This window comes from Mustelus asterias, chromosome 23 (assembly GCF_964213995.1).
Source record: "Mustelus asterias chromosome 23, sMusAst1.hap1.1, whole genome shotgun sequence".
Lineage (NCBI taxonomy): Eukaryota > Metazoa > Chordata > Chondrichthyes > Carcharhiniformes > Triakidae > Mustelus > Mustelus asterias.
Window position 1 is genome coordinate 12,649,724 of NC_135823.1, and position 25,513 is coordinate 12,675,236.

Sequence of the window (25,513 nt, forward strand, 5' to 3'; positions counted from 1 at the left end):
AAAAAATTCCAGTAAGTTAGTCAAACATGACTTTCCCTTCATGAATCCATGCTGCGTCTGCTTGATTGAACCATTCTTTTCCAGGTGTCCTGCTATTTCTTCCTTAATGATAGATTCCAGCATTTCCCAACTGCGGATGTTAAGCTAACCAGCCTGTAGTTACCTGCCTTATGTCTACCTCCTTTTTTAAACAGTGGCATAACATTAGCTGTTTTCCAATCAGCTGGCACCTCCCCAGAGTCCAGTGAATTTTGATAAATTACAACTAATGCATTTGCTATTTCTTCTGCCGTTTCTTTTAGTACCCTGGGATGCATTCCACCCAGACCAGGGGACTTGTCTACCTTTAGTCCCATTAGTCTACCCAGCACTAGCTCTTTAGTAATAGTGATCGTTTTAAGGTCCTCACCCCCTATAGTCCCATGACCGTCAATTATTGGTAAGCTATTTGTGTCCTCCATTGTGAAGACTGACACAAAAAACTTGTTTAAGGCCTCGGCCATTTCCTCGTTTCCTATTATTAAATCCCCCTTCTCATCTTCTAAGGGACCAACATTTACTTTAGCCACTCTTTTCCGTTTCATATATTTGTAAAAACTTTTACTATCAGTTTTTATATTTTGTGCTAGTTTACTTTCATAATCTATCTTTCCTTTCTTTATTGCTTTCTTAGTAGTTCTTTGCTGTTTTTTTTTTGGTTTTTTTATCATTCCCCCCACATTTTCATCTATATCATTTATGTCTCTAACAAACAATAGAAGACCCAGCACTGAATGTTGTGGTATGCCACTGGACACTGGCGTCCAGACACTCAAACAGCCTTCCATCACCACCCTTCGTGTCCTATTACTAAGCCAGTTTCTGATCCATCTCACCAAGTTTCCTTGAATTTCATGTGCTTCAACCTTCTCAATCATTCTCCCATGTAGGACCTTGTCAGATACTTTGCTAAAATCCATATAAACTATATCCATTGTACGCCCCTGATCCACACACTCGAGTGAATAGTAATAGGTGGTCGATGGAAAATTTTCGGATTGGAGGCAGGTTGCTAGCGGTGTGCCGCAGGGATCAGTGCTTGGTCCTCTGCTCTTTGTGATTTTTATTAATGACTTAGAGGAGGGGGCTGAAGGGTGGATCAGTAAATTTGCTGATGACACCAAGATTGGTGGAGTAGTGGATGAGGTGGAGGGCTGTTGTAGGCTGCAAAGAGACATAGATAGGATGCAAAGCTGGGCTGAAAAATGGCAAATGGAGTTTAACCCTGATAAATGTGAGGTGATTCATTTTGGTAGGACAAATTTAAATGTGGATTACAGGGTCAAAGGTAGGGTTCTGAAGACTGTGGAGGAACAAAGAGATCTTGGGGTCCATATCCACAGATCTCTAAAGGTTGCCACTCAAGTGGATAGAGCTGTGAAGAAGGCCTATAGTGTGTTAGCTTTTATTAACAGGGGGTTGGAGTTTAAGAGCCGTGGGGTTATGCTGCAACTGTACAGGACCTTGGTGAGACCACATTTGGAATATTGTGTGCAGTTCTGGTCACCTCACTATAAGAAGGATGTGGAAGCGCTGGAAAGAGTGCAGAGGAGATTTACCAGGATGCTGCCTGGTTTGGAGGGTAGGTCATATGAGGAAAGGTTGAGGGAGCTAGGGCTGTTCTCTCTGGAGCGGAGGAGGCTGAGGGGAGACTTAATAGAGCTGTATAAAATGATGAAGGGGATAGATAGAGTGAACGTTCAAAGACTATTTCCTCGGGTGGATGGAGCTATTACAAGGGGGCATAACTATAGGGTTCGTGGTGGGAGATACAGGACGGATATCAGAGGTAGGTTCTTTACGCAGAGAGTGGTTGGGGTGTGGAATGGACTGCCTGCAGTGATAGTGGAGTCAGACACTTTAGAAACATTTAAGCGGTTATTGGATAGGCACATGGAGCACACCAGGATGATAGGGAGTGGGATAGCTTGATCTTGGTTTCAGATAAAGCTCGGCACAACATCGTGGGCCGAAGGGCCTGTTCTGTGCTGTACTGTTCTATGTTCTATGTTCTAGTAGGCACCTTTTGTCGAACCTGTCACCTCTTGTCAGGTAATAGGGAAACCACAAATGTCAGCACCTTTGCTCCCTTTCCTAGCATTTGAAGAACTTTTCACCCAGGATCCTAATCAACTGCCAAGAACACAAAGTGGGAACTAATATTTGCCAACTATCATCGATATATCCACCTGATTTCCTGAAACCATATCCTTAAGAACCATTACAGTTAGGAGAGTAGTAGGAGTTAACTAAATTCTTCACTGGATATGGCTTACCAAAGGAGATGTCATTGGACAAAGTGTCAAGTTTTATGCCGGGCTATTCAGGGGCAATTGTCATGATTGGGATACAGGGATTCCATTTTTATTATTTGTGATTAGGGTTGCACCAATTGAGTCCTTTAATCCTTTCAAGTTGGTCTACGGACATGAGGTCAGCAGAGGACCATTGAAAGTAACTTTTCACAAATTAATAAGTATGAAATCAGAGACTACCCTTTTAAACTATGTCTCACAGTGAATGAAACCTGTGAGGTGTTGGGAAAACATTTAGAGACAGCCCAGCACGGAATGAAAGCCAGGGCTGATAGCTAGGCCCAGACTTGTAGTTTTACAACTGGAAAGAGCGTTCAGAATATTACCTGTGTCAGGCAAACCCCTAAAAACTAGATTCAGTGGGCCATATGATATTAAAAAGGAAATTAGTGAGGTAGACCATAAGATATAGGAATAGAATTAGGCCATTCGGCCCATCAAGTCTGCTCCAATCATCGCTGATGTTTCTCAACCCTACTCTCCCTTTTCCTCCGTAACCTTTGATCCCCTCACCAATCAAGAACCTCTGACTTAAATACACTCAATGACCTGGCCTCCACAATCTTCAGTGGCAATGATTTTCATAGAATCCCCACCATCTGACTGAAAGAATTCCTCCTCATCTCAGTTCCAAAGGGTCACTCCTTTACTCTGAGGCTGTGCCCTCAGATCCTAGTCTTTCCTACTAATGGAAACATCTTCTCCACGTCCACCCTATCCAGGCCTTTCCATATTCTGCAAGTTTCAGTGAGATGCCCCCCTCATCCTTCTAAACTCCAGTCCTGAGATGCTCCTCATATGTCAAGCCTTTCATTCTCGGGGTCATTTTTGCGAACTTCCTCAGGACCCTCTCCAAGGCCAGCACATCTTTCCTTAGATACACGGTCCAAAATTGCTCACAAAATTCCAAATGGGGTCTGACCAGAGCCTTATAAAGCCTCAGTATTACATCCATGCTTTTGCATTCTAGTCCTCTCAATGAAAGTGAACATTGCATTTGCCTTCTTAACCACCAACTCAACCTGCAAGTTAATCTTAAGGGAATCCTGAACTAGGATTCCCAAGTCCCTATGTGCTTCCAATTTCTAAATTCCCTCCCCATTTAGAAAATAGTCTGCACCTCTATTCTTCCTACCAAAGTGCATAACCTCAGTTTCCCATCTGTTGTATTCCATCTGCCACTTCTTTGCCCGCTCTCCTAACCTGTCCAAGTCTTTCTACAGTGTCCCCACGTCCTCAATAATACCTGTCCCTCCACATTTGTATTGTTACAAGTCAGAACGGATACTTCAAGGTGTTCTACGAAGGTCACCTGACCTGTAATATTTTACGTTGAATTTGGCTAGGATGAGTACGAGAGGTTTCACTTTAGGTGTATTTCAACTGACTCAGGGAGGAGCTTTTATCAAATACAAAGTTTAATTAAGAATATTGTTGACATGTATAGTAAGACACTTAACAATTACAAACAAGAAACACAACAATCATGACAATGTTTAACTCTTAAGGAAATATCTCTGATGTGTTCCAACCAAAGCCAACATCCAATAAACAAAACCCTCCAAATAAACACAATACAGCAGAGGTTAATGTCCACTTGTTACAGGAATCCAGCCTCCTGGGTTGAATGCTGAAAATCCCTTGTGAAGAAACTCAGAAGAAGTTGTAGTAAAATCTGTTTCCCAAAACACAGCTTCTTTAAGGCAGGGTGGCAGAAAGCCTCTCCTTCAGCTAACTGACAATAGTTTCAGAACCAGAACAGGGAGAGAGCGAGACTGCTTCTCAACTTGCTGCTAAACTGCTCCAAAAACACATTCCCCAAAACGAAACTAAAAACCTTATCACCTGACTGCCACAGCTTAGCTCCACCCCCAATGACATCGCTGAAGCTGTAAGCTGCCTGATTTTAAAAAACCTTTCTTAAAGGTACACTCACATGACAGTATCATTTGCAAACTTAGCCACAATGCCCTCAGTTCCTTCACCTAGTTCATTGATATATAAAGTGAAAAGTTGTGGTCCCAGCATTGCCTCCTGCAGAACTCCACTAGTCACCGGCTATCATCCAGAGCTCTTAAAGAAGAATAAGCACTTTAACTGGGTGAAGAGGAGGACTGTCAAACGGCATTCAATCATTTAAAAACTGTGCTGCTGACAAACCCAATGTTAGTAGCACCCAATTACAACAAGCAGTTTAAACTGGCGGTGATGCTATCGACATTGGTATAGGAGCCATGTTATCGCAAGACAAATTTTGCCTTGAAAAGCCGGTGGGATATTTCTCAAGGAAATTAAATTGTTACCAGTATTCAAACATTGAGAAAGAAAGTTTAAGGCTGGTCCTGGCATTACCATATTTTGAGATTTATTATGCCAACAACCCAGCAGAGAGAATCGTATACACGGACTACAATCCTTAAATTTCTGGAGAAACATCAAGATCAGAACACTTGGTTATTCTGATGGAGTTTGATGCTGTAACCATTACAAATTTTCATGTGGCTGAGAGAGAAAACATCATTGCGAATGCTTTATCCTGAGTGTAAAAGAACCTTTTGGGGACCGTGGGTGTAAATTCGTTGGGGTATCTTCATGTGTCAATGTATCCTCTGAATTTTGAAATGCATAATTAGCTAAAGCTAGAATGAAAAGGGTTGAGAAATGAAACGTCTTTCAAATTCAGACATTTCATTTTTTAAAAAGGGGATCTGCCTCGTAACAGCAGGAACAAGGATTTGTACAATATGAACTGCCCATCAACAGGTAAAAACGTGGCTAGCGACTACAGTAGCCAGCCTTCAAAGGGGATGCTGAGATGTGATCTTTCCCAGTAAGAACATTAATAGGTATCCAGATAGAATCAGGTATAAATAGCACTATCATTAGGAAACAGCTTATCAAGAAGACAGAGAAATCAGTGGAGATATCTATATGCTAATTTCAAGAGTCATGGAATGTGGAGATGCAAACAGCCCTTGGGAGATCCTGGAGGTCCTCTACACAGCGGAGAATCAAAGAGGAATTATATATTTCCTAATCAGATTTTGTAACCAAGGTGATCTCCCTGTGTAACTACAATTATATAGTTTATAATCCATATTTGGTTACCATGGTGATTTCCCTGTTTAACTGTCACTCACTATTCAAATAGCCAGGGCTAAATTCAGGAATCCAATGAACTTAGCCTTGGCAATTTGAATAGTGAGTGACCTACTTTTAAAAGTGGGCGGCACGGTGGCCAGCACCCGGGTTCGATTCCCGGCTTGAGTCACTGTCTGTGTGGAGTTTGCACATTCTCCCTGTGTCTGCATGGGTTTCCTCCGGGTGCTCCGGTTTTCTCCCACACTCCAAAGATGTGTGGGTTAGGTGGATTGGCAATGTTAAATTTCCCCTTAGTGTCAGCGGGACTAGATTGGGTAAATGCATGGGGTTATGGGGATAGGGTCTGGGTGGGGTTGTGGTCAGTGCAGACTTGATGGGCCGAATGGCCTCCTCCTGCACTGTAGAGATTATATGATTCTAAATATATAGTTTCGAATTTGGAATCCGTTACCATGGTGATTTCCAGTGGCACAGAGGTTCAATTCCGGCCTCGGGTCACTGTCTGTGCGGAGTTTGTATGTTCTCCCTGTGTTCGCGTGGGTTTCCTCCGGGCGCCCCGGTTTCCTCCCACAGTCTGAAAGACGTGCTGGTTAGGTGCAATGGCCATGATAAATTCTCCCTCAATGTACCCGAACAGGTGCCGGAGTGTGGCAACTCGGGGATTTTCACAGTAACTTCATTGCAGTGTTAATGTAAGCTTACTAATAAATAAACTTCAAACTTAATTCTATGGTATCTAATCTAGATTTAGTTACCATGGTGATTTCCCTGTTTAACTATAGTTTCTAGTCCGGAATCTGTTACTATTATTATCCATAATTCTATAGTTTCTAATCCGGATCTAGTTACCATGGTGACAAGTGGAGATGCCGGCGTTGGACTGGGGTAAACACAGTAAGAAGTCTCACAACACCAGGTTAAAGTCCAACAGGTTTATTTGGTAGCAAAAGCCACAAGCTTTCGGAGCGCTGCCCCTTCGTCAGGTGAGTGGGAGTTCTGTTCACAAACAGGGCATATAAAGACACAAACTCAATTTACAAAATAATGGTTGGAATGCGAGTCTTTGCAGGTAATCAAGTCTTAAAAGTACAGACAATGTGAGTGGAGAGCGTTAAGCACAGGTTAAAGAGATGTGTATTGTCTCCAGACAGGACAGTTCGTGAGATTTTGCAAGCCCAGGCAAGTCGTGGGGGTTACAGGTAGTGTGACATGAACCCAAGATCCTGGTTGAGGCCGTCCTCATGTCTGCGGAACTTGGCTATCAGTCTCTGCTCAGCGATTCTGCGCACGACACACGACAACGCAGAGTCACTGATAGCCAAGTTCCGCACACATGAGGACAGCCTAAACCGGGATCTTGGGTTCATGTCACACTATCTGTAACCCCCACGACTTGCCTGGGTTTGCAAAATCTCACTAACTGTCCTGGCTGGAGACAATACACATCTCTTTAACCTGTGCTTAACCCTCTCTCCACTCACATTGTCTGTACCTTTAAGACTTGATTACCTGTAAAGACTCGCATTCCAACCATTATTTTGTAAATTGAGTTTGTGTCTTCATATGCCCTGTTTGTGAACACAACTCTCACTCACCTGATGAAGGAGCAGCGCTCCGAAAGCTAGTGGCTTGTGCTACCAAATAAACCTGTTGGGCTTTAACCTGGTGTTGTGAGACTCCTTACTGACAAGTGAAGAAGCTGAATGTTCCAGCGGGGCTGCCGTGACCCGGAAGTGCGTGCAGGCGGCGGTGACCCGGAAGCGGCGACCCCGCAGGGTGGGGGCTGATGAGGGCGGCCCGGGGCCGGGGATGAGCGCCAGCCCGGAGGGTGTGGAAGCGGCCGGGCCCGGCGCCGGGGACTTGGTGCTGAGCTTCCAGCGCTCCTTCTTCACCATGGGGCGGATGGACAGCCTGCCGCTGCCGGTGAGTGAGTGATTACACTGAGCACATCAGATGTACAAGTTTCAAGTATCATTTCAAACCCTGCACGTTAAATGGTCCATTTTGCTTTCGGGTCAAATAATTTTACAATTTTAATTTCATTTGTGTTCTTTAGGAGCTGGAAGAAAGACTGAAGAACAGCGACGATTCTACATTAATACAGCACATTCTGCAGCAGGTACACCAAATGTGATTCCATTCCAACCTGTAGGTGGAATTTCCAGAAGGGATTTAAGTGGTTGGGGCAGCAGGATGTGGCTGTATTGGCATAATGGGTCAGGGTGGCACAGTGGTTAACACTGCTGCCTCACAGCACCTGGGATCTGGGTTCAATTCTGGCCGTGGGTCACCATCTGTGTGGAGTTTGCACATTCTCTCTTCATGGGTTTCCTCCGGGTGATCCGGTTTCCTCCCATGCTCCAAAGATGTGCAGGTTGGGTGGATTAGCCATGCTAAATTGACCCTAGATTCAGGGGATTAGTCTGGAAGTTGGAACCAGCTGTTAAAGTTTAAAAGTTGATTTATTAGTCACAAGAAGGCTTCCATTAACGATGCAATGAAGTTACTGTGAAAGTCCCCTAGTCGCCACAGTCCAGCACCTGTTCAGGTACGCTGAGGGAGAATTTATCATGGCCAGTTCACCTAACCTGCACATCTTCGGCGTGTGGGAGGAAACCGGAGCACCTGGAGGAAACCCACACAGGCACCGGGAAAATGTGCAGACTCCGCACAGACAGTGACCCAAACTGAGAATCGAACCTGGGTCCCTGGTGCTGTGAGGCAGCAGTGCTAACAACTGCCACCGTTAGCAGGTGAAGGGTCTGCGTCTGCTTTGCAGCATGAATGGGTCCTTGAGAAAACACAATGTTCCAAGTTTCCAGGATTCTACATAACTGCATGAGAAGGATGCAAATGAATTCTGTTGGTTGAAAGTGCACACCAATCTGTAAGGTGCTTTAACTGGTATGCTCACTCTCATTGGCTAAAAAGTGCTGTAACTGACATTGTTTGGGGAACTCTGATAGAAAATCATAATGAGATTCATTGTGTCTGTTCTCCTTGCTAGCAAGTAATAAAGCTTGGAAAGATTGAGTACTCACCGTGCCTTGCCTGGCTAATCCTCAACATTAGCAGGGTAAATACGTGGGATTATGGGAATAGGGCCTGTGGGATTGTGGTCGGGGCAGAGTCAATGGGTTGAATGGTCCTTCTGCTGCATTGTAGGGATTCTATGACCTGGGGTTCAATTCCTGGCATGGGTAGAATTTGCATGTTCTCCCTGTGTCTGCATAGTTTTCCTCCGCTTGCTCTGCTTTCTTCCCACAGTCCAAAGATATGCAGGTTGGATGGATTGCCCGTACTAAATTCCCCTCCGTTTATTGCTGTGAGGTGAGTGCCCTGCGATGGACTGGTGTCTGTCCCATTCTAGGTTTACCCCACCTAATGCCCAGTGCTTGTCAGGATAGTCACTGACTCCCCGTGACCCTGAATTGGAGTAAGCATTTGGGGAAAGTGAAATTTGATGAGGTGCCTCATCATATTAGCACGGATAGAAGATTGGAAACAGAGTAGGCATAATTGGATCATTTTCTAGTTTGTAAGATGTAACGAATGGCATGCTCCAGCAATCATGAAAAGAATCAGCTTTAATTTCTAACATTACTATTTCAGTTCCAAGTAAGCAGCATTCTTCTTGGAGACTAAAACCCACTTAAAATATAGTTAGTCATCACAGCGAAGGTTTATAGAACATAGAACATAGAAAGCCACAGCACAAACAGGCCCTTCGGCCCACAAGTTGTGCCGATCACATCCCCACCTCTAGGCCTATCTATAGCCCTCAATCCCATTAAATCCCATGTACTCATCCAGAAGTCTCTTAAAAGACCCCAACGAGTTTGCCTCCACCACCACCGACGTCAGCCGATTCCACTCACCCACCACCCTCTGAGTGAAAAACTTACCCCTGACATCCCCCCTGTACCTACCCCCCAGCACCTTAAACCTGTGTCCTCTCGTAGCTTACTGGACTGATTCCTGTGATGGCAGGTCTGTCATATGAGGAGAGACTAAATTGGTTAGGATTATATTCACTGGAGTTTAGAAGAGAGAGCAGATCCCAGCTTTGATGTTCTGGGCAATCTGGCTGGATAGCCAAAAACCATCTCTCCTGCCAGGAGACAAAGTAGGGATAATGAGCATGCATTCTGGTTGGCAGGATGTGACTACTGGTTCCTCACCAGGAACGATGTTGGGAGGATCAACTATTCACTATATTTATTAACATCTTGGATATTGAAAAGCCGCATTCCCACAACATTGAAAACTAGTTGGTGTGCTATGCAGCACCCAAACGAACATGCCGGTAAGGTATTTTACATGTCTAATGGTGGAATTCGTGCATGTCAGCTTAAATCCAGTGTTTCAGACATGCCAGTTTTCAGATAGCTGTGTTTGAGACATCTTGCCAATGCATTGAAGACAAGAATGCTGGTACAATTAGTTTGTAAAAACAACAACTTGTCCATGTTTCTTAATTATTTTCTTAGACAGTTCTTCATCCTCTTTGCAATAAATATCCTCCTTCGGTGAAGTACAGAAGACTTTTTCTCGCTGAGCTCATTAAAAAGGTACATTTTCACTTTTGACATTTGAAGAATTGCTTGTGTCGGGTAATCGTTGAATTGAAAAATAATTAACATTCAAAGGAAAGATGCGTTTTTTTTCCCCCATGGGACGTGGGCATTTCTCGCTAGGTTGTTCAAACTCAATTGCCCCAGAGAAGATAGTAGAGTCTCCTTGAAACGTTGCTGACTGTCTACTACAGTTATCAGAGGAGCTTCCAAGCCTGGTTATGAAGAAGACACAGATTAGGATGCTTTAGTGGAAATGGTTTATTGCTTGTTACAAACCTTACTTCTACTCTAACACTCCCAGTGTTGGCCAACTCTTTATATACCATTTTGAGTATAATTTACTAACACCTGTTCAACTTATGACTTTCAATTACTAGCTTTTAACACCAATCACCAAGCATATTCCAATTTTCAATTCCTTTACACTTTATCTATCATTTCTTAAATGTCACAGATCTGCGCACCTCCCCTGCCAACAGACCACAAAAACCTATGTACATTAAGAAAATGCCTGCTAGTTTTCACAGAATTGCAGAACTGTTGCGGTGCAGAAGAAGGTCATTTGACCATCATGTCTGCACTGGTTGTCCAAATGAGTGTCATGACTTAGTGCCATTCCCTGTCTTCCCTGTGCCTCTGCACATTGTTTCTATTCTATTCATATCATCATCCAGTGCCCTCTTGAATGCCTCAATTGAACTTGCCTCCACCAGGTAGCACATTCCAAACCGTCACTACCCTCTGAGTAAAAAGGTTGTTCCTTGCATCCCCCAACCTCCTGCCCCGCACCTTGAACCCATGTGCCCTCATGACTGACCCTTCAACTAAGGGGAGCAGCTGCTCCTTATCCACTCTGTCCATGTCCCTCATAATCTTGTACACCTCGATCAGGTCTATCTTCTCTGCTCCAACGAAAACAACTCAAGTCTGTCCAGCCTCTCTTCATAATTTAAATGTTTCGTCCCAGGCAACATCCTGGTGAATCTCCTCTGTACCCCCTCCAGTGCAATCACATCCTTCCGATAATATGGCAACCAGAACTGCACACAGTACTCTAGCTGTGGCCTCACCAAAGTTCAATACAACTCCAACATGACTTCCCTGTTTTTGGAATCTATGCCTTGATTGATAAAGGCATGTCCCATATGCCTGTTTTACCACCCTACTAACATGCCCTTCTGCCTTCAGAGATCTATGGACAAACACGCCAAGGTGTCTTTGTTCCACAGAACCTCCCTAGTGTTATGAGGTTCATTGAACACTTCCTTATCAAATTACTCCTCCCAAAGTGTATGAACTTACACTTTTCAGGGTTAAATTGTCTATGTCCTCTTGCTGTTCTGCACTATCCTCTTCAGTTTCCAATACTTCCAAGTTTTCGATCACCTACAAGTTTTAAAACTGTTCCCTGGAAACCAAGGTCGAGAAGACACAGAAAAGACAGGAAAAGCAGGGGTCCCAACAGTGACCCAAGGGAAACACCGCTACAAACCTTCCTCCGGCCTGAAAAATATCCATTGACTATTACACCCTGTTTCCTATTCAACCTATTTTGTATCCACGTTGCTACTGTCCCTTTTGATTCCATGAGTTATCATATTTCTACAAGACTGAGAATGGCACAGTATTGAATGGCTTCTGAAAGTCGAGGAAACCACATCAACAACATTACCCTCATCAGGGTAACATGTTGGCACAGTGGTTAGCACTGCTGCCTCACAGCTCCAGGGGACTTGGGTTCGATTCCCGGCTTGGGTCACTGTTTGTGTGGAGTTTGCACATTCTCCTCTTGTCTGCATGGGTTTCCTCCAGGTGCTCTGGTTTCTTCTCACAGTCCAAAGATGTGCGGGTTAGGTGCATTGACCATGCTAAATTGCCCCTTAGTGACCCAGGATGTGTAGGCTAGAGGGATTAGCGGGGTAATTGTGTGGGGTTACGGGGATACGGCCTAGGTGGGATTGTTGTTGGTGCATATTTGATGGACTGAATGGCCTCCTTTGCTGTAGGGATTCTGTGAACTCTTTCTGTTGCTCAAAAAACTCCAAGTTAGTTAAACACAATTTCCCCTTTAGGAAGAGCCAGCATGGATTTCTAATAATCCACATTTTTCCATGTGATAATTTTCCATGTGACTCCAGACTAATTGTTTGTCGAAGCTTGCCCACCACTGATGTTAAACTGATTGGTCCGTAATTGTTGGGACCAACCTTGCAACCTTTATTGAACCAGGGTGTAATATTTGCAATTCTCCAGTCCTCGAGCACCTCCCTGAGTCTGGAGAAGGCTGGGAAGATTATGGCCAATGCCCTTGAAATTTCCATTCTCACTTCCTTAAATATCTTTGGATGTATCTAATCCAGTCCAGGTGTTTTGTCAACTTTCAGTACCGACAGCCAATTCAACACTTCCTCTTTATCAATTTTGAACCCTTCTCGGGATAGAATTTCCTCATCTGTCTCCATGATCTGGGTAGCATCTACTTCCCTGGTAAAGACGCATGAAAATATTAACTTAATACCTTTGCCATGCCCCTTGCCTCCATGTGTAAATTCACTTTTAGCTCCTGAATCAGCCTTACTTCTTTCACCATCCTTTTCCTATTTCTATGCCTGAGGAAGACTTTGGGATTCCATTGTATGTTGGCTGCTAGTTTTTTTTCACAATCCCACTTCGCTTCTCTAAGGTACTTTTTCACTTCCCCTCTGAACCTTCTGTATTCCTCTTTGTTCTCAACTTTATATTGTACTTGACATCTGTCATAAGCACAATTTTTCTTTTCTTAATTTCTATCTGCTTTTTCATCCAGGGAGCTCTGGATTTGTTTGCCCTACTTTCCATTTGAAGGGAATATACTTTGACTGTGTCCGGGCTGTTTCTGTTTTAAAGGTCGCCCATTGTTCAGCTACAGTTTTTCCCGCTAACCTTTCATTCCAATCTAACCGGCCCAGCTCTGTTCGTGCCCCATTGAAGTCAGCTCTCCCCCAGTTAATTATTTTTACTCTGGCCTGCCTATTATCTTTTTCTATCATCATCATAAACTTTATGATACAATGATCACTGTCTCCTAAATGTTCCCCCATTGATGTATGATCTACATTTCCAAGAACCAGGTTCAACAGTGCATTCTTTGTTGTTGCTCTGGACACATACTACTGTGGAAAATTTCCCTGGACACAATCGAGGAACCTTTCCCCTCTCTGCCCTTTGCACTTCCACTGTCCCAGTCTACATTTGGATAATTGAAGTCCCCCATTTTAATTGCTGTATAATGTTAGCTGATGTGCTGGGAAATCCCTATTGGAACTTCTCCTGGACAATTGCACTTTAAATCCTGATTTTAATTGCTAACATTGGGTGGTTCTACCAGTTTTATGCCAAGTTACTCTGAAAGAGTTAGAAGAAATGAAATCACTTCTAACTTCAGCGTAACAACTTTAAGCACCTGGACCAAGCCCTGCACAGAACACCGCCCCGGACGCATGCACGCACTCCAGACATCCGACTATTCACCCCATAGTACCCTTATCATCATTAGTTTCTGCTTTACTCCAACTTCACCTATTAACTGGATGAGCAGCATCTCTTCGTCCAGGTAGGCACGTTACAACCCTCAGGACTCAACATTGGGTTCAACGACTTTAGACTGTGACCTTTCTCCTCCATTTGGGAAAGCCCCTTTTTAACTGTCCCATACATGTACTGTCTTAATGCACCACCAAACCCCCCCCCCCCCCCCCCCCACACACACACACACACACACACACACACACACACTCCCAGTCATCTGATGTTTTTCTTGTGGTTGCTACATCTTGTTGCAGTGTCTCCTGGCTACAGTTTAATAATGATGTGGAGATGCCGGCGTTGGACTGGGGTAAGCACAGTAAGAAGTCTCACAACACCAGGTTAAAGTCCAACAGGTTTATTTGGTAGCAAATACCATAAGCTTTCGGAGCAATGCTCCTTCGTCAAATGGAGTGGTCTCTGTTCTCAGGTCTGTGCCCTGTTTGAGAACAGAGACCACTCCATCTGACGAAGGAGCATTGCTCCGAAAGCTTATGGTATTTGCTACCAAATAAACCTGTTGGACTTTAACCTGGTGTTGTGAGACTTCTTACTGTACAGTTTAATATCCAGCATATTTCTCCCCCTCTTTAATTCTGATGAAGAACCAAGCAGGCTTGAAACATTAACAGCATTCTGATAGATGCTGCCAGACCTGCTGAGTTGCTCCAGCATCCTCTCTGTTCCTATCACTTATCAGCTTGCTAGTCTCTATACTTGTGCTTTCTGTCCCTTCATAGTTCCAGTAAAATATTGTTGGACCTGATTTTTTATTTTTATTTTATTGTCACATGTATTAACATAGTGAAAAGTATTGTTTCTTGCGCGCTATACAGACAAAACGTACCATTTATAGAGAAGGAAATGAGAGAGTGCAGAAAGTAGTGTTACAGTCATAGCTAGAGTGTAGAGAAAGATCAACTTAATGCAAGATAAGTCCACTCAAAAGTCTGACAGCAGCAGAGAAGAAGCTGTTCTTGAGTCTGTTGGTACATGACCTCAGACTTTTGTATCTTTTTCCCGAAGGAAGAAGGTGGAAGAGAGAGTGTCCGCGGTGCGTGGGGTGCTTAATTATGCTGGCTGCTTTACCGAGGCAGCGGGAAGTGTAGATGGAGCCAATGGATGGGAGGCTGGTTTGCGTGATGGTTTGTGCTACATTCACGACCTTTTGTAGTTCCTTGCAGTCTTGGGCAGAGCAGGAGCCATACCAAGCTGTGATACAACCAGAAAGAATGCTTTCTATGGTGCATCTGTAAAAGTTGGTGAGAGTCGCAGCTGACATATCGAATTTCCTTAGTCTTCTGAAAAAGTAGAGGTGTTGGTGGGCTTTCTTAACTATAGTGTCGGCATAGGGGGACCAGGACAGGTTATTGGTGATCTGGACACTTAAAAACTTGAAGCTCTCAATTTTCTAATTGGTCCCTGCTGATGTAGACAGGGTAAGAGTTTTAACAACACCAGGTTAAAGTCCAACAGGTTTATTTGGTAGCAAATACCATAAGCTTTCGGAGTGCTGCTCCTTCGTCAGATGGAGTGGAAATGTGCTCTCAAACAGGGCACAGAGACACAAAATCAAGTCACAGAATACTGATTAGAATGCGAATCCCGACAACCAGCCAGATCTTAAAGATACAGACAATGTGGGTGGAGGGAGCATTAAGCACAGGTTAAAGAGATGTGTATTGTCTGATGTAGACAGGGGCATGTTCTCCTTTACGCTTCCTGAAGTCGATGACGATCTCCTTCGTTTTGTTGACATCGAGGGAGAGATTATTGTTGTCGCACCAGTTCATCAGATTCTCTATCTCATTCCTGTACTCTGCCTTGTCATTGTTTGAGATCCGACCCACTACGGTGGTGTCGTCAGCAAACTTGGAAATCGAATTGAAGGGCAATTTGGCCACACAATCATGGGTGTATAAGGAGTATAGTAGGGGGCTGAGAACACAGCCTTGTGGGGCACCGGTGTTGAGGATGATCGTGGAGGAGGTGTTGTTGCCTATCCTTACTGATTGTGGTCTGTGAGTTAGGAAGTTCAGGGTCCAGTCGCAGAGGGAGGTGCTGAGGCCCAGACCACGGAGTTTGGAGATAAGGTTCATGGGAAGGCTGAGCTGTAGTCAATAAATAGGAGTCTGACATAATTGGTTGTGATTGGAAGGAGTCTGACATAATCTTCTGTGAAGATCTGGCCCAATTTATCGGGATTCGATTAACATCCTCTCGGTAAGACTGTTGAATTGGGGTTGTTTCCAACTTGGCCTACCTAATGTCCAAGCCTATATACTTAAAAGCGTGACTTCCAATTTTGAATTCCTTTATAATTTTATCTTTCACAAATTTCTCGTGCTAGAATTTCCCTCTGCCAACAGGAAATTATCTGCATCCAACAAGAAGATACCTTCATAGTTCTGTTACTCTGCTTTTAATTTAAATACCTTCCAAGCATTCCAGTTTAATGAGACAAACGGACAATAATTCAACAGTTTCTTTATTTAATACTTCTGGTACCAACTCAAACATAAACAGTTGCAACTCATTAACTCTTTACTGAACTTTACCTCTAACTGAACATCAACTTTCAACTGAACTTTAACTCTTAAACTTCACATCAGCCTTGTAACTAAACATCAGCCTTAGCCTTAACTTTATGACCTGCATCTGGTTTTAATTATAAGTTGACCAGAAATCTCAGCATGCTTAGCTCTCAGCCAGAGAAGCCATTTTAAAGCAACTATTGCCATTATTGTTCTTTCTCTGTCCGCAGTTCCAATAAAATATTGCGGGATCTGCTTTTAACTAAAGGCAAACAGCTTTTAGTAGAACGGACCGAACTGAAAAATACCATACTCTGGATGCATCCTTTAGCCCATAATTTCCCCGCCATATCTACAGTTTCTTTTGGCGGCTTTAGGAATATTTCTCACTCCAGTATTATATCTTTTTAAAAATCTTTATGAAAAATTGCTGTTAATAGACTAAATCTAGTTGCCATGTCGACAAAATGTAGAAGAAAAATATATTTTTCTTTATCCATTGCTTTGGTTTTATTAAAGCCTCTTGCCAGCAGGAGACCGGCCAATGTGATGACACTCTCCTGCACATTTATGAATATCACCTATTTCACGAATACCATTAAGTCTATAGTATTCCTCATCCAATACCCCTGCATCCTTGAACATTATTTTTAACCCATAGCCAGTGGGATGTGCATTTTTAAATTCATTCATGGGCCAGCATTTATTGCCCATCCCATTGTTGATGTCGTTTGGTAATTTAAATCCCTATTCCCAGCTGCCATTAATACCTCTTTCCTATTCTGTCCAGAGATAAAGATATACAATAATGTCCTGACTCTGTAAATTGCAAATCTACAGATCTACCTAAATTGATCAATTTATCATATTGTACATCTGACTTCATTTGGGCCTTTTTCATCGAAGACTTAACATTAGAAGTATTTCACTCGATACCACACCAGTACTGATAGTGATTCACCTCTGCTAAATTGCAGTATCATTCGTCTCGTGATTTCAGCGTGTTACCATCACCAAACCTGAAATGATTTAGCGGAGAGAACTAAATGTATTTTCTCCAAATTTGCAGATGACACAAAGCTGGGTGGGAAGGTGAGCGGTGAGGAGGATGCAGTGATTTTGACAAGTTGAATGAATGGGCAAATGAATGGAAGATGCAGTATAATTTGGATAAATGTGAGGTTATCCACTTCAGTAGCAAAAATAGGATGGCAGCTTACTAGCTGGCCATTAATTGGGGGGAATGTGCATCGAGACCTGGGTGTCCTCATACCTCAGTCACTAAAGGTAAGCATGCAGATGCAGCAGACAGTAAAAAAGGCAAATGATATGGTGGCCTTCATATTGGATTTGAGTATAAGAACAGGAGTGTCATGATGCAATTATGCCGGGCCTTGGTGAGGCCACACCTGGAATATTACTGCCCGACCTGTTACGGGAATCGGAGCGGGTGAGGGGCGGACAATGGGAAGGTCCCTTGACCTGAGGTGGGATTTTATGGTTTAGGGATGAGCGAGACTGTAAAGTCCCGTCCCCTGTTTCTATTCAGGCAATCAAATCATCTAATGCCCTCTTGGATGCTCCAATTGAACTTGCCTCCACCACACTTCCAGGTGGAACATTCCAGCCCCCAACCACTCGCTGAGTGAAAAAGGTTTTTCTTACATCACATTTGCTTCTTTTGCAAATCACTTTAAATCTGGAATATTGTGTGCGGTTTTGGCCTCCATATCTGAGGGAGGATGTTCTTGCTCGAGAGGGAGTGCAGAGAAGATTTACCTGACTAATTCCTGGAATGGTAGGACTGATGTATGAGGAGTGATTGACTCGATCAGGATTGTATTTGCTGGAGTTTAGAATGAGGAGCGATCTCATAGAAACCGATCAAATTTTAACAGGACTAGACGGTAGATGCAGGAAGGATATTCCTGGAGGTGAGGGTGTCCAGAACCAGGGGTCACAGTCCGAGGATACAGGGTAGACTGTTAAAAATACAAATGAGCAGAAATTTCTTCACCCAGAGAGTGGTCAGCCTGTGGAATTTGCTACCACAAAGTAGTTGAGGCCAAAACATTGTGTGTTTTCATGCAGTTAGATACAGCACTTGAGGTGAAGGAGATCAAAGGATACGGGAGGAAAGGCTGGATCAGTTAGATGATCAGCTGTGATCATAATGAATGATGGAGCAGGCTCAAAGGGCCGAATGGCTGCCTCCTGCTCCTATTTTCAATATTTCTATTTAATACGTAGAACAATCATATTCTTTAACTTCTCTAGTATTCCGTACTTAATGAATCCATGTAACATTTAACCAGCCTGCTCAACATACTGTGAATATACACCCACCATCTGGGACTGCGCAATGGAACAAACCTGCAGCCGGGATGCTCACTGGTCAATATCATCCTCTTTACCTTCCATATCATTTGTTGTCTCAAAAGCCCTGTTTTTCATTTTCGGGCAGTTGATCGCAATAAGATTCTTGGACAAAAACAGAAAATGCTGGAAAACCTCATCAGGTCTGTGGTGAGAGAATAGAGGCAACTTTTTGAGACTAGATGACCCTTCGTCAGAGCTGAGAGTAAAGAGAATCAGCGGAGATTTATACTATTGTGATGTTAGTGTCCCTTTAAGAAAGGTTTTCTTAAAACGATTTCTGCAACTCCCAGCTTCAGTGATGTCATTGTTGCCAGGCTGACTACGATGAGTCCTGTTACTGCTGCTTAAGTGGTAATTGGGGTTGTTTGTGTTTACTCTGGGGTTAGTTTTACTATCCTGCATTGTTAGGAGGTTATGTGTTTTTGAACAGGATTTGTTTTCCCCCAGTGAGTTTAAGGTTTCATTTTCAGTTCTGAGCTGCAGTTGGGTTTCAGCAGGGGCATCAGGCAAGAAAGAAGCTGAAGTCTCTCTGTCTCCCTGTTCTATTTGGAAATTCTGCTAGTTATCTCAAGGCAACGTTTTGTCTTCTGGAAGGAAAGTGCAGCCTTCGAAAAGACTCAATTCCAGTCAAGTGAGATTTAATCTCTGCTGTGTTAAGCCTGTGAAAAGGGCTTTGTCGATGAAAGGTTTTGGTTTGTTGGAACAGTTTTAATATTCAATTCGAGGTTAATACATTATTGTGGTTTTCTTTCCTTTTTTTGTAATTGATGAAAGGTATTGCTAATTTTTTTTTCTACAGATGTTAATTATATTCACTAAACTTTGTTTGATAAAAGCTCACTAGTGGGTCATTTGAATCATACCTGAAGTGAAACATATCATGCTCCTCCTGGTCGAATTCAAAATGCAAAACTTATGGTTCAGACAAGCTTCATAAAACACACGAGTTTCTGACCTGAACCATAACAGAAGGTGGGTGGAGTGGAATGGGACAAAGGGAATGTAAATGAGGTTACAGAAGGCTGAGTAGGTGCTTAAAAAGTGTCCAGTAAGTGATCAGAATGTGTGAATGGCAGAACAGAGGTGCAGATTGTTAAAGGACTGACTGCCTGAGGAATGTGGCAGTTGCCTTAAAAGGTGGGGGGGAGGGGAACATGCGGTGCGGCAAGAAGTAGAGCTGGAATGGAAAGTGGAAAAATGGAGGTGAGAAAGGAGAATGATAAAGTGGATGAATAGGATGAAACAAAATAAAATAAATAGAATGAAGGTGGATCTTCACATGCACCACCTCCAATCTGGTCTATTGCATTCGCTTCTCCCAATGAGGTCCACTCTATATCGGAGAGACCAAATGTAGACTGGGTGACAGCTTTGCCGCAAGCAGGACTTGGACCTTCCTGTCGTTTGCCACTTCAACAAACCCCCCTGCCCTCCACATGTCCGTCCTTGGCCTTCTGCAGTGTCTTAGCGAAACCCAATGGAAACTGAAGGAACAGCAGCTCATCTTCCAATTGGGCGCTGTACAGCCTTCTGGACTCAACATTGAGTTCAACTTCAGAATGTGAACTCTCCCCTCCACCTTCACCCCATTCCCATTTTGTTTCATCCTATTTATCCATTTTATCATCCTTTCTGTTATAAAGCGGAGGTTGAGAACTAACACTGAAAGAGGAGTACCTCACCTTTTAATCTGTAGGAAATGTGTGTGAAATGGTGTGACCTGCTCTTCAACAACTTCTAGTGGTTAAATACAAAATAACTCCCTGACACACACACTCAAATCAACAAGTAACAATATATTTATCTAACTAACAGTGAACAAATTAACTAAACTCTTAACAAATCGAATAAATCCCTTCTAACTAACTATTCCGAATAAGACAATTCTAATGGTATGCTGTTCAAATAAATACAATTCCCACTCATTAAGAAAATAGAATTTAATTACTCGCTAAATTACTACCAGGTTTTATGTCTTCTGGAATATTCTGGGCTTTCTTTGATTCTTCTGTCTGGAACTTCTTTCTTCTTTGGTACCTTTGCTATCAGATGGTGCTTTCTCTAAGACATAGATGATGCTATGAGAGCCAGCAATTCTCTTGCGCTTCTATAAGAACATAAGAACTAGGAGCAGGAGTAAGCATCTGGCCCCTCGAGCCTGCTCCGCCATTCAATAAGATCATGGCTGATCTTTTTGTGGACTCAGCTCCACTTACCTGCCCGCTCACCATAACCCTTAATTCCTTTACTGTTCAAAAATTTATCTATCCTTGCCTTAAAAACATTCAATGAGGTAGCCTCAACTACTTCACCGGGCAGGGAATTCCACAGATTCACAACCCTTTGTGTGAAGAAGTTCCTCCTCAACTAGTCCTAAATCTGCTTCTCATTTTGAAGCTATGCCCTCTAGTTCTCATTTCACCCGCCAGTGGAAACAACTTCCCTGCTTCTATCTTATCTATTCCTTTCATAATATGTTTCTATAAGATCTCCCCTCATTCTTTGGAATTCCAATGAGTACAGCCCCAGTCTACTCAGTCTCTCCTCATAAGCCAACCCTCTCAACTCCAGAATCAACCTAGTGAATCCCCTCTGCACCCCCTCCAGTGCCGTATATCCCCAAACTGACCAAAACTGTACACAGTACTCCAGGTGTGGCCTCACCAGCACCTTATACAGCTGCAACATAACCTCGCTGTTTTTAAACTCCATTCCTCTAGCAATGAAGGACAAAATTCCATTTGCGTTCTTAATTACCTGCTGCACCTGCAAACCAACTCCTTGTGATTCCTGCACAAGGACACCCAGGTCCCTCTGCACAGCAGTATGCTGCAATTTTTTACCATTTAAATAATAGTCCATTTTGCTGTTATTCCTACCAAAATGGATGACCTCACATTTACCAACATTGTACTCCATCTGCCAGACCCTCGCCCACTCACTTAGATTATCTATATCCCTTTGCAGACTTTCAGCGTCCTCTGCACACTTTGCTCTTCCACCCATCTTAGTGTCATCTGTGAATTTTGACACACTACACTTGGTCCCCAACTCAAAATCATCTATGTAAATCGTAAACAATTGCGGTCCCAACACTGATCCCTGAGGCACACCACTAGTCACTGATCGCCAACCAGAAAAACACCCATTTACCCCCATTTTGCTTTCTGTTAGTTAACCAATCCTCTATGCATGCTAATACATTACCCGTAACACCGTGCACCTTTATCTTATGTTGCAGTCTTTGGTGCGGCACCTTGTCAAATGCCTTCTGGAAATCCAGATGCACGACATCCGCAGATTCCCCTTTGTCCACTGCACATGTAATGTTCTCAAAGAATTCCACCAAATTAGTCAAACATGACCTTCCCTTCATGAACTCATGCTGCGTCTTCCCAATGGGACAATTTATATCCAGATGTTTCGCTATTTCTTCCTTGATGATAGATTCAAGCATTTCTTTTATACCCGTGATGACATATCAATATTTCCCACAATTGGATTGGTTCAAGCTTGTCAAAACCAGACTTAAATTTAATAGGTTTTTGGTTTCTAAGTGCCTGATTCAAATTGACTGGCTAAATTCAAAAACCTGTTGTCTTGGTAAAAACTGCTGCTTGGCCTTTCAATAGAAATGTTTCAGTTTGGGCTCTGTGTACTTGCATTTTAAAGCTCCTAAGCACAGAAAAAGCACCACCTTTGAACAGGACCACGCAATGTTTCCCCACACACAACCCCCCAGCATTTTACAATCTTAGACACCCAATTCTAACTTCCTACCTCCCAATCTAAATTGCTCTACCCAACTTCGCAACATTTCTCAAGTAATGAAGGTGAGGGTGGGTGTATTCTCAATGCTAAGCACTGTTAGAGTTTGAAGAAGTGTATATATTTCACCACTTTAATTTGTGCAATGGAATGAGGAAAATTCCATCCAGCCTCTTTCCTCCACAGACACGCTGCTCTAACATGGATCCTATTCTAACCGTTTAATCTCTTACGACAGACCAGGTCAATTAAATTGGAGCCCAGCAATTTAATCTTGTATCGATCCTCTATAGAGGTGGGGCAGCACGGTGGCACAGAGGTTTGCATTGCTGCCTCTCGGCGTCAGGGACCCGAGTTCAATTCCCGGCTTGGGTCACTGCCTGTGCGGAGTTTGGACATGGTAGCCAACATTATGCAGAGCAAGTCCCCACAGATTCTGTTTGTTTTTCAGCTAATACTGGGTCGAGGGATAAATATTGTCGAGGACACGAGAATTCTCCTGCCCGTCTTTGAAAATAGTACCTCTGCCTGAGAGGCCAAACGGGGCTTTGGTTTAAAGTCTCATCTGAGGGGGGATTCCTCGAGCAGTGCAGTGCTCCCTCAGTACTGGAGTGGAGGGAGCAACTCCCTCTCACCTTTCCTCTGCCCCCGCTCGGGATGCAGCAAACCTGAACATGAGGTAACCCAAACTTCCTTCATAGACTTGTCTGACATCGGGGAGAAATCAAAATCTGTCACCTTGAAAACAAAAGTAAGAACAAAGCAAGTGGCAGTCAGAAATCTTGCTTTCACAACATCAAACATCTAAATTAGAAGGCTCTTTCAAAGAGCTGGCACAAGTATGAGGGTCGAATGGCCTCCCTGTGGGCAGTTGGATTTTCTGATTCAATCACCAAGGGCCTTGATCCGACTGTGCATTGTGTGTGCTGCATTGCCATCTTGTGGCATAACCAAGAAATGACTGCACAATTTGAACGGTTTTGGCAGAATCTTACCAGCACCTCCGTCCAAGGTTCGTATGATTCCACCCAAGGCCAACGGAGAATGACGTTCTGAGCCTCGCCCGCTCCCAGAATCGGGGCAGACGTGCCACTAAAATTCTGGCATTTGACTTAAGTTTTTAAGTTTATTTATTGGTGTCACAAGTAGGCTTGCATTAATACTACAAATCCCCTAGTCACCACACTCTGATGCTTGTTCAGGTACACCGAGGGAGAATGTAGCATGTCCAATGCACCCCCCGACCCCACTTTGACACCGGAACATTGATGTGAGCTCAGGGTGAGAGCAGCTACCATGTTTTGCACAATAACAACCATGACTGCACTTCAATAACTGGTTGCAGAGCTAACGAGAACATACTTGCTATGTGTTTAAAAAGGGTTGCAGGTTGCTTTAAGAGCTGATCACATGATTTGATGGTGATGTCATAAGGGTGTGTGCTCAGGCTGCCGTTTTACTCGCAGTTTTGTACTTGATGCAGTGCAGAGAGCAGCTCTTCAATAAAACCTGCTGTTGTTTGAATCTCTGTGTGCAAACCAAGGCTGGAATTCTCTCTCAAATCATTGTCGAGAAAACCGATTTGGTTCACTAATGTCCCTGAGAGAAGGAAATCTGCCATCCTTACCAGGTCTGGCCTACATGTGACTCCAGAGCCACAGCAATGTGGCTGACTTTCAATTGCCCTCTGAAATGGTCTGGAAATCCACTCAGTTCAAGGGCGACTAGGGATAGTCAATAAATCATAGAAACCCTACAGTACAGAAAGAGGCCATTCGGCCCATCGAGTCTGCACCGACCACAATCCCACCCAGGCCCTACCCCCATATATTTTACCCACTAATCCCTCTAATCTATGCATCCCAGGACACTAAGGGGCAATTTTAGCATGGCCAATCAACCTAACCCGCACATCTTTGGATTGATTGATAAATGCTGGCCAGCCAGTGATGCCTATGTCTCAGGAATGAATAAAAACAAAACACGCACACACTGACACAAAACCATGCATTTATAAAGGCATTCATTAAAATTCTACATCTCGTGGAACGCAGAAGCATCGCAGTTTTTCCTCAGTGCTTCTTTACAGTTCAGTGAGATTTCGAGGGTGCTAAAGACTGGGTAACATTTTTCACTGTGTCTCAAGTCCAGGGTCAACCATGGCTCAGTGGGTGGCTCTCTTACCTCTGGGCCGGAAGCTTGTGGGTTCAAAGATCAGGGCTGAACATTTGGTTTCTGTCCTGAGGGCATGCTGCACATTTGGAGGGCACCCTCTTTGAGATGAGACACTAAACCAAGGCCCCACCTGCCTGTCAGGGTGGTGTAGAAATCCCATGCCGCTATTTCGAAGTGTAACAGAATCATACAGTGCAGAAGGAGGCCATTCGGCCCATCAAGTCTGCACCGACCACAGTCCCACCCAGGTCATATCCCCATAACCCTATGCATTTATCCTAGCTAGCCCCCCTGACACTAAGGGTCAATTTAGCATGGCCAATCCACCTAACCTGCACAACTTTGGAATGTGGGAGGAAACCGGAGCACGTGGAGTAAACCCACACAGACACGGGGAGAATGTGCAAACTCAACACAGACAGTGACTCAAGTGGGAATCGAACCCGGGTCCCTGGTGCTGTGAGGCATGTGTGCCACCATGTCGCCCTAATAGTAGGCCAGGGGGTGGGGGGCTAAGGGGGGTTGCAGGTAGGGAGGCTGGCAGGGTTCTTCCTGCCCGATATTTACTATCCCACTAACATCCAGGGGGAAAAAACAGATGATTTGGTCATTGTCGCATTCTGTTTGTGGGAGCTTGCTTTGTGCATATTGGCTGCTGAGTTTCCCGCATTATACAGACATTTGGGCTTGATATTCAAATGGTCCCGATATGTTGCTGACGTTGTATCCTCCATCTTCGGAGTCACGGCTGAACAGCTCATTCGCACCATCAAAATGGACAGAAATGAATGCTTTCCCAAAGATCTTTGAGGTTTTAATCCAGAAGTCTCTCTTTGAATCTGACTCCAATTAAAACCAAGAGCCTCTCCATGTTTGATATCTTCGCACAGTCCAGTAATTTAAAGGCAAGTACTGATTCAGGAATTTCCAAGTGGAATCATTGCAATCTTGTATAAAGTTGGTTAAACTCTGTGATGTATTCTTTTATAGAAGAATCGACCATTTTTCTCAATTTATCAAAGTCCGACTTAGGCATTCAATCAGTCATCTTTTCATGTAA

General features: G+C 43.6%; 1 protein-coding gene across 8 annotated transcripts in view; it reads left to right on the forward strand.

Moving 5' to 3' along the window:
- Nucleotides 1-7,177: 7,177 nt before the first annotated feature.
- eef2kmt (eukaryotic elongation factor 2 lysine methyltransferase) overlaps nt 7,178-25,513 on the forward strand; it is a 35,913-nt gene continuing 17,577 nt past the window's right edge. For 4 of the 8 annotated variants that reach the window (XM_078239969.1, XM_078239970.1, XM_078239968.1 and 1 more), the window contains exons 1-3: nt 7,211-7,379; nt 7,513-7,575; nt 9,947-10,027. In XM_078239969.1, the coding sequence (XP_078096095.1) occupies nt 7,266-7,379; nt 7,513-7,575; nt 9,947-10,027 (258 nt within the window). In that variant the 5' untranslated portion in view covers nt 7,211-7,265. Of the gene's footprint in view, nt 7,380-7,512; nt 7,576-9,946; nt 10,028-25,513 lie in introns of all 8 variants that reach the window. The other 4 variants (XM_078239971.1, XM_078239972.1, XM_078239967.1 and 1 more) reach the window with 3 other exon arrangements.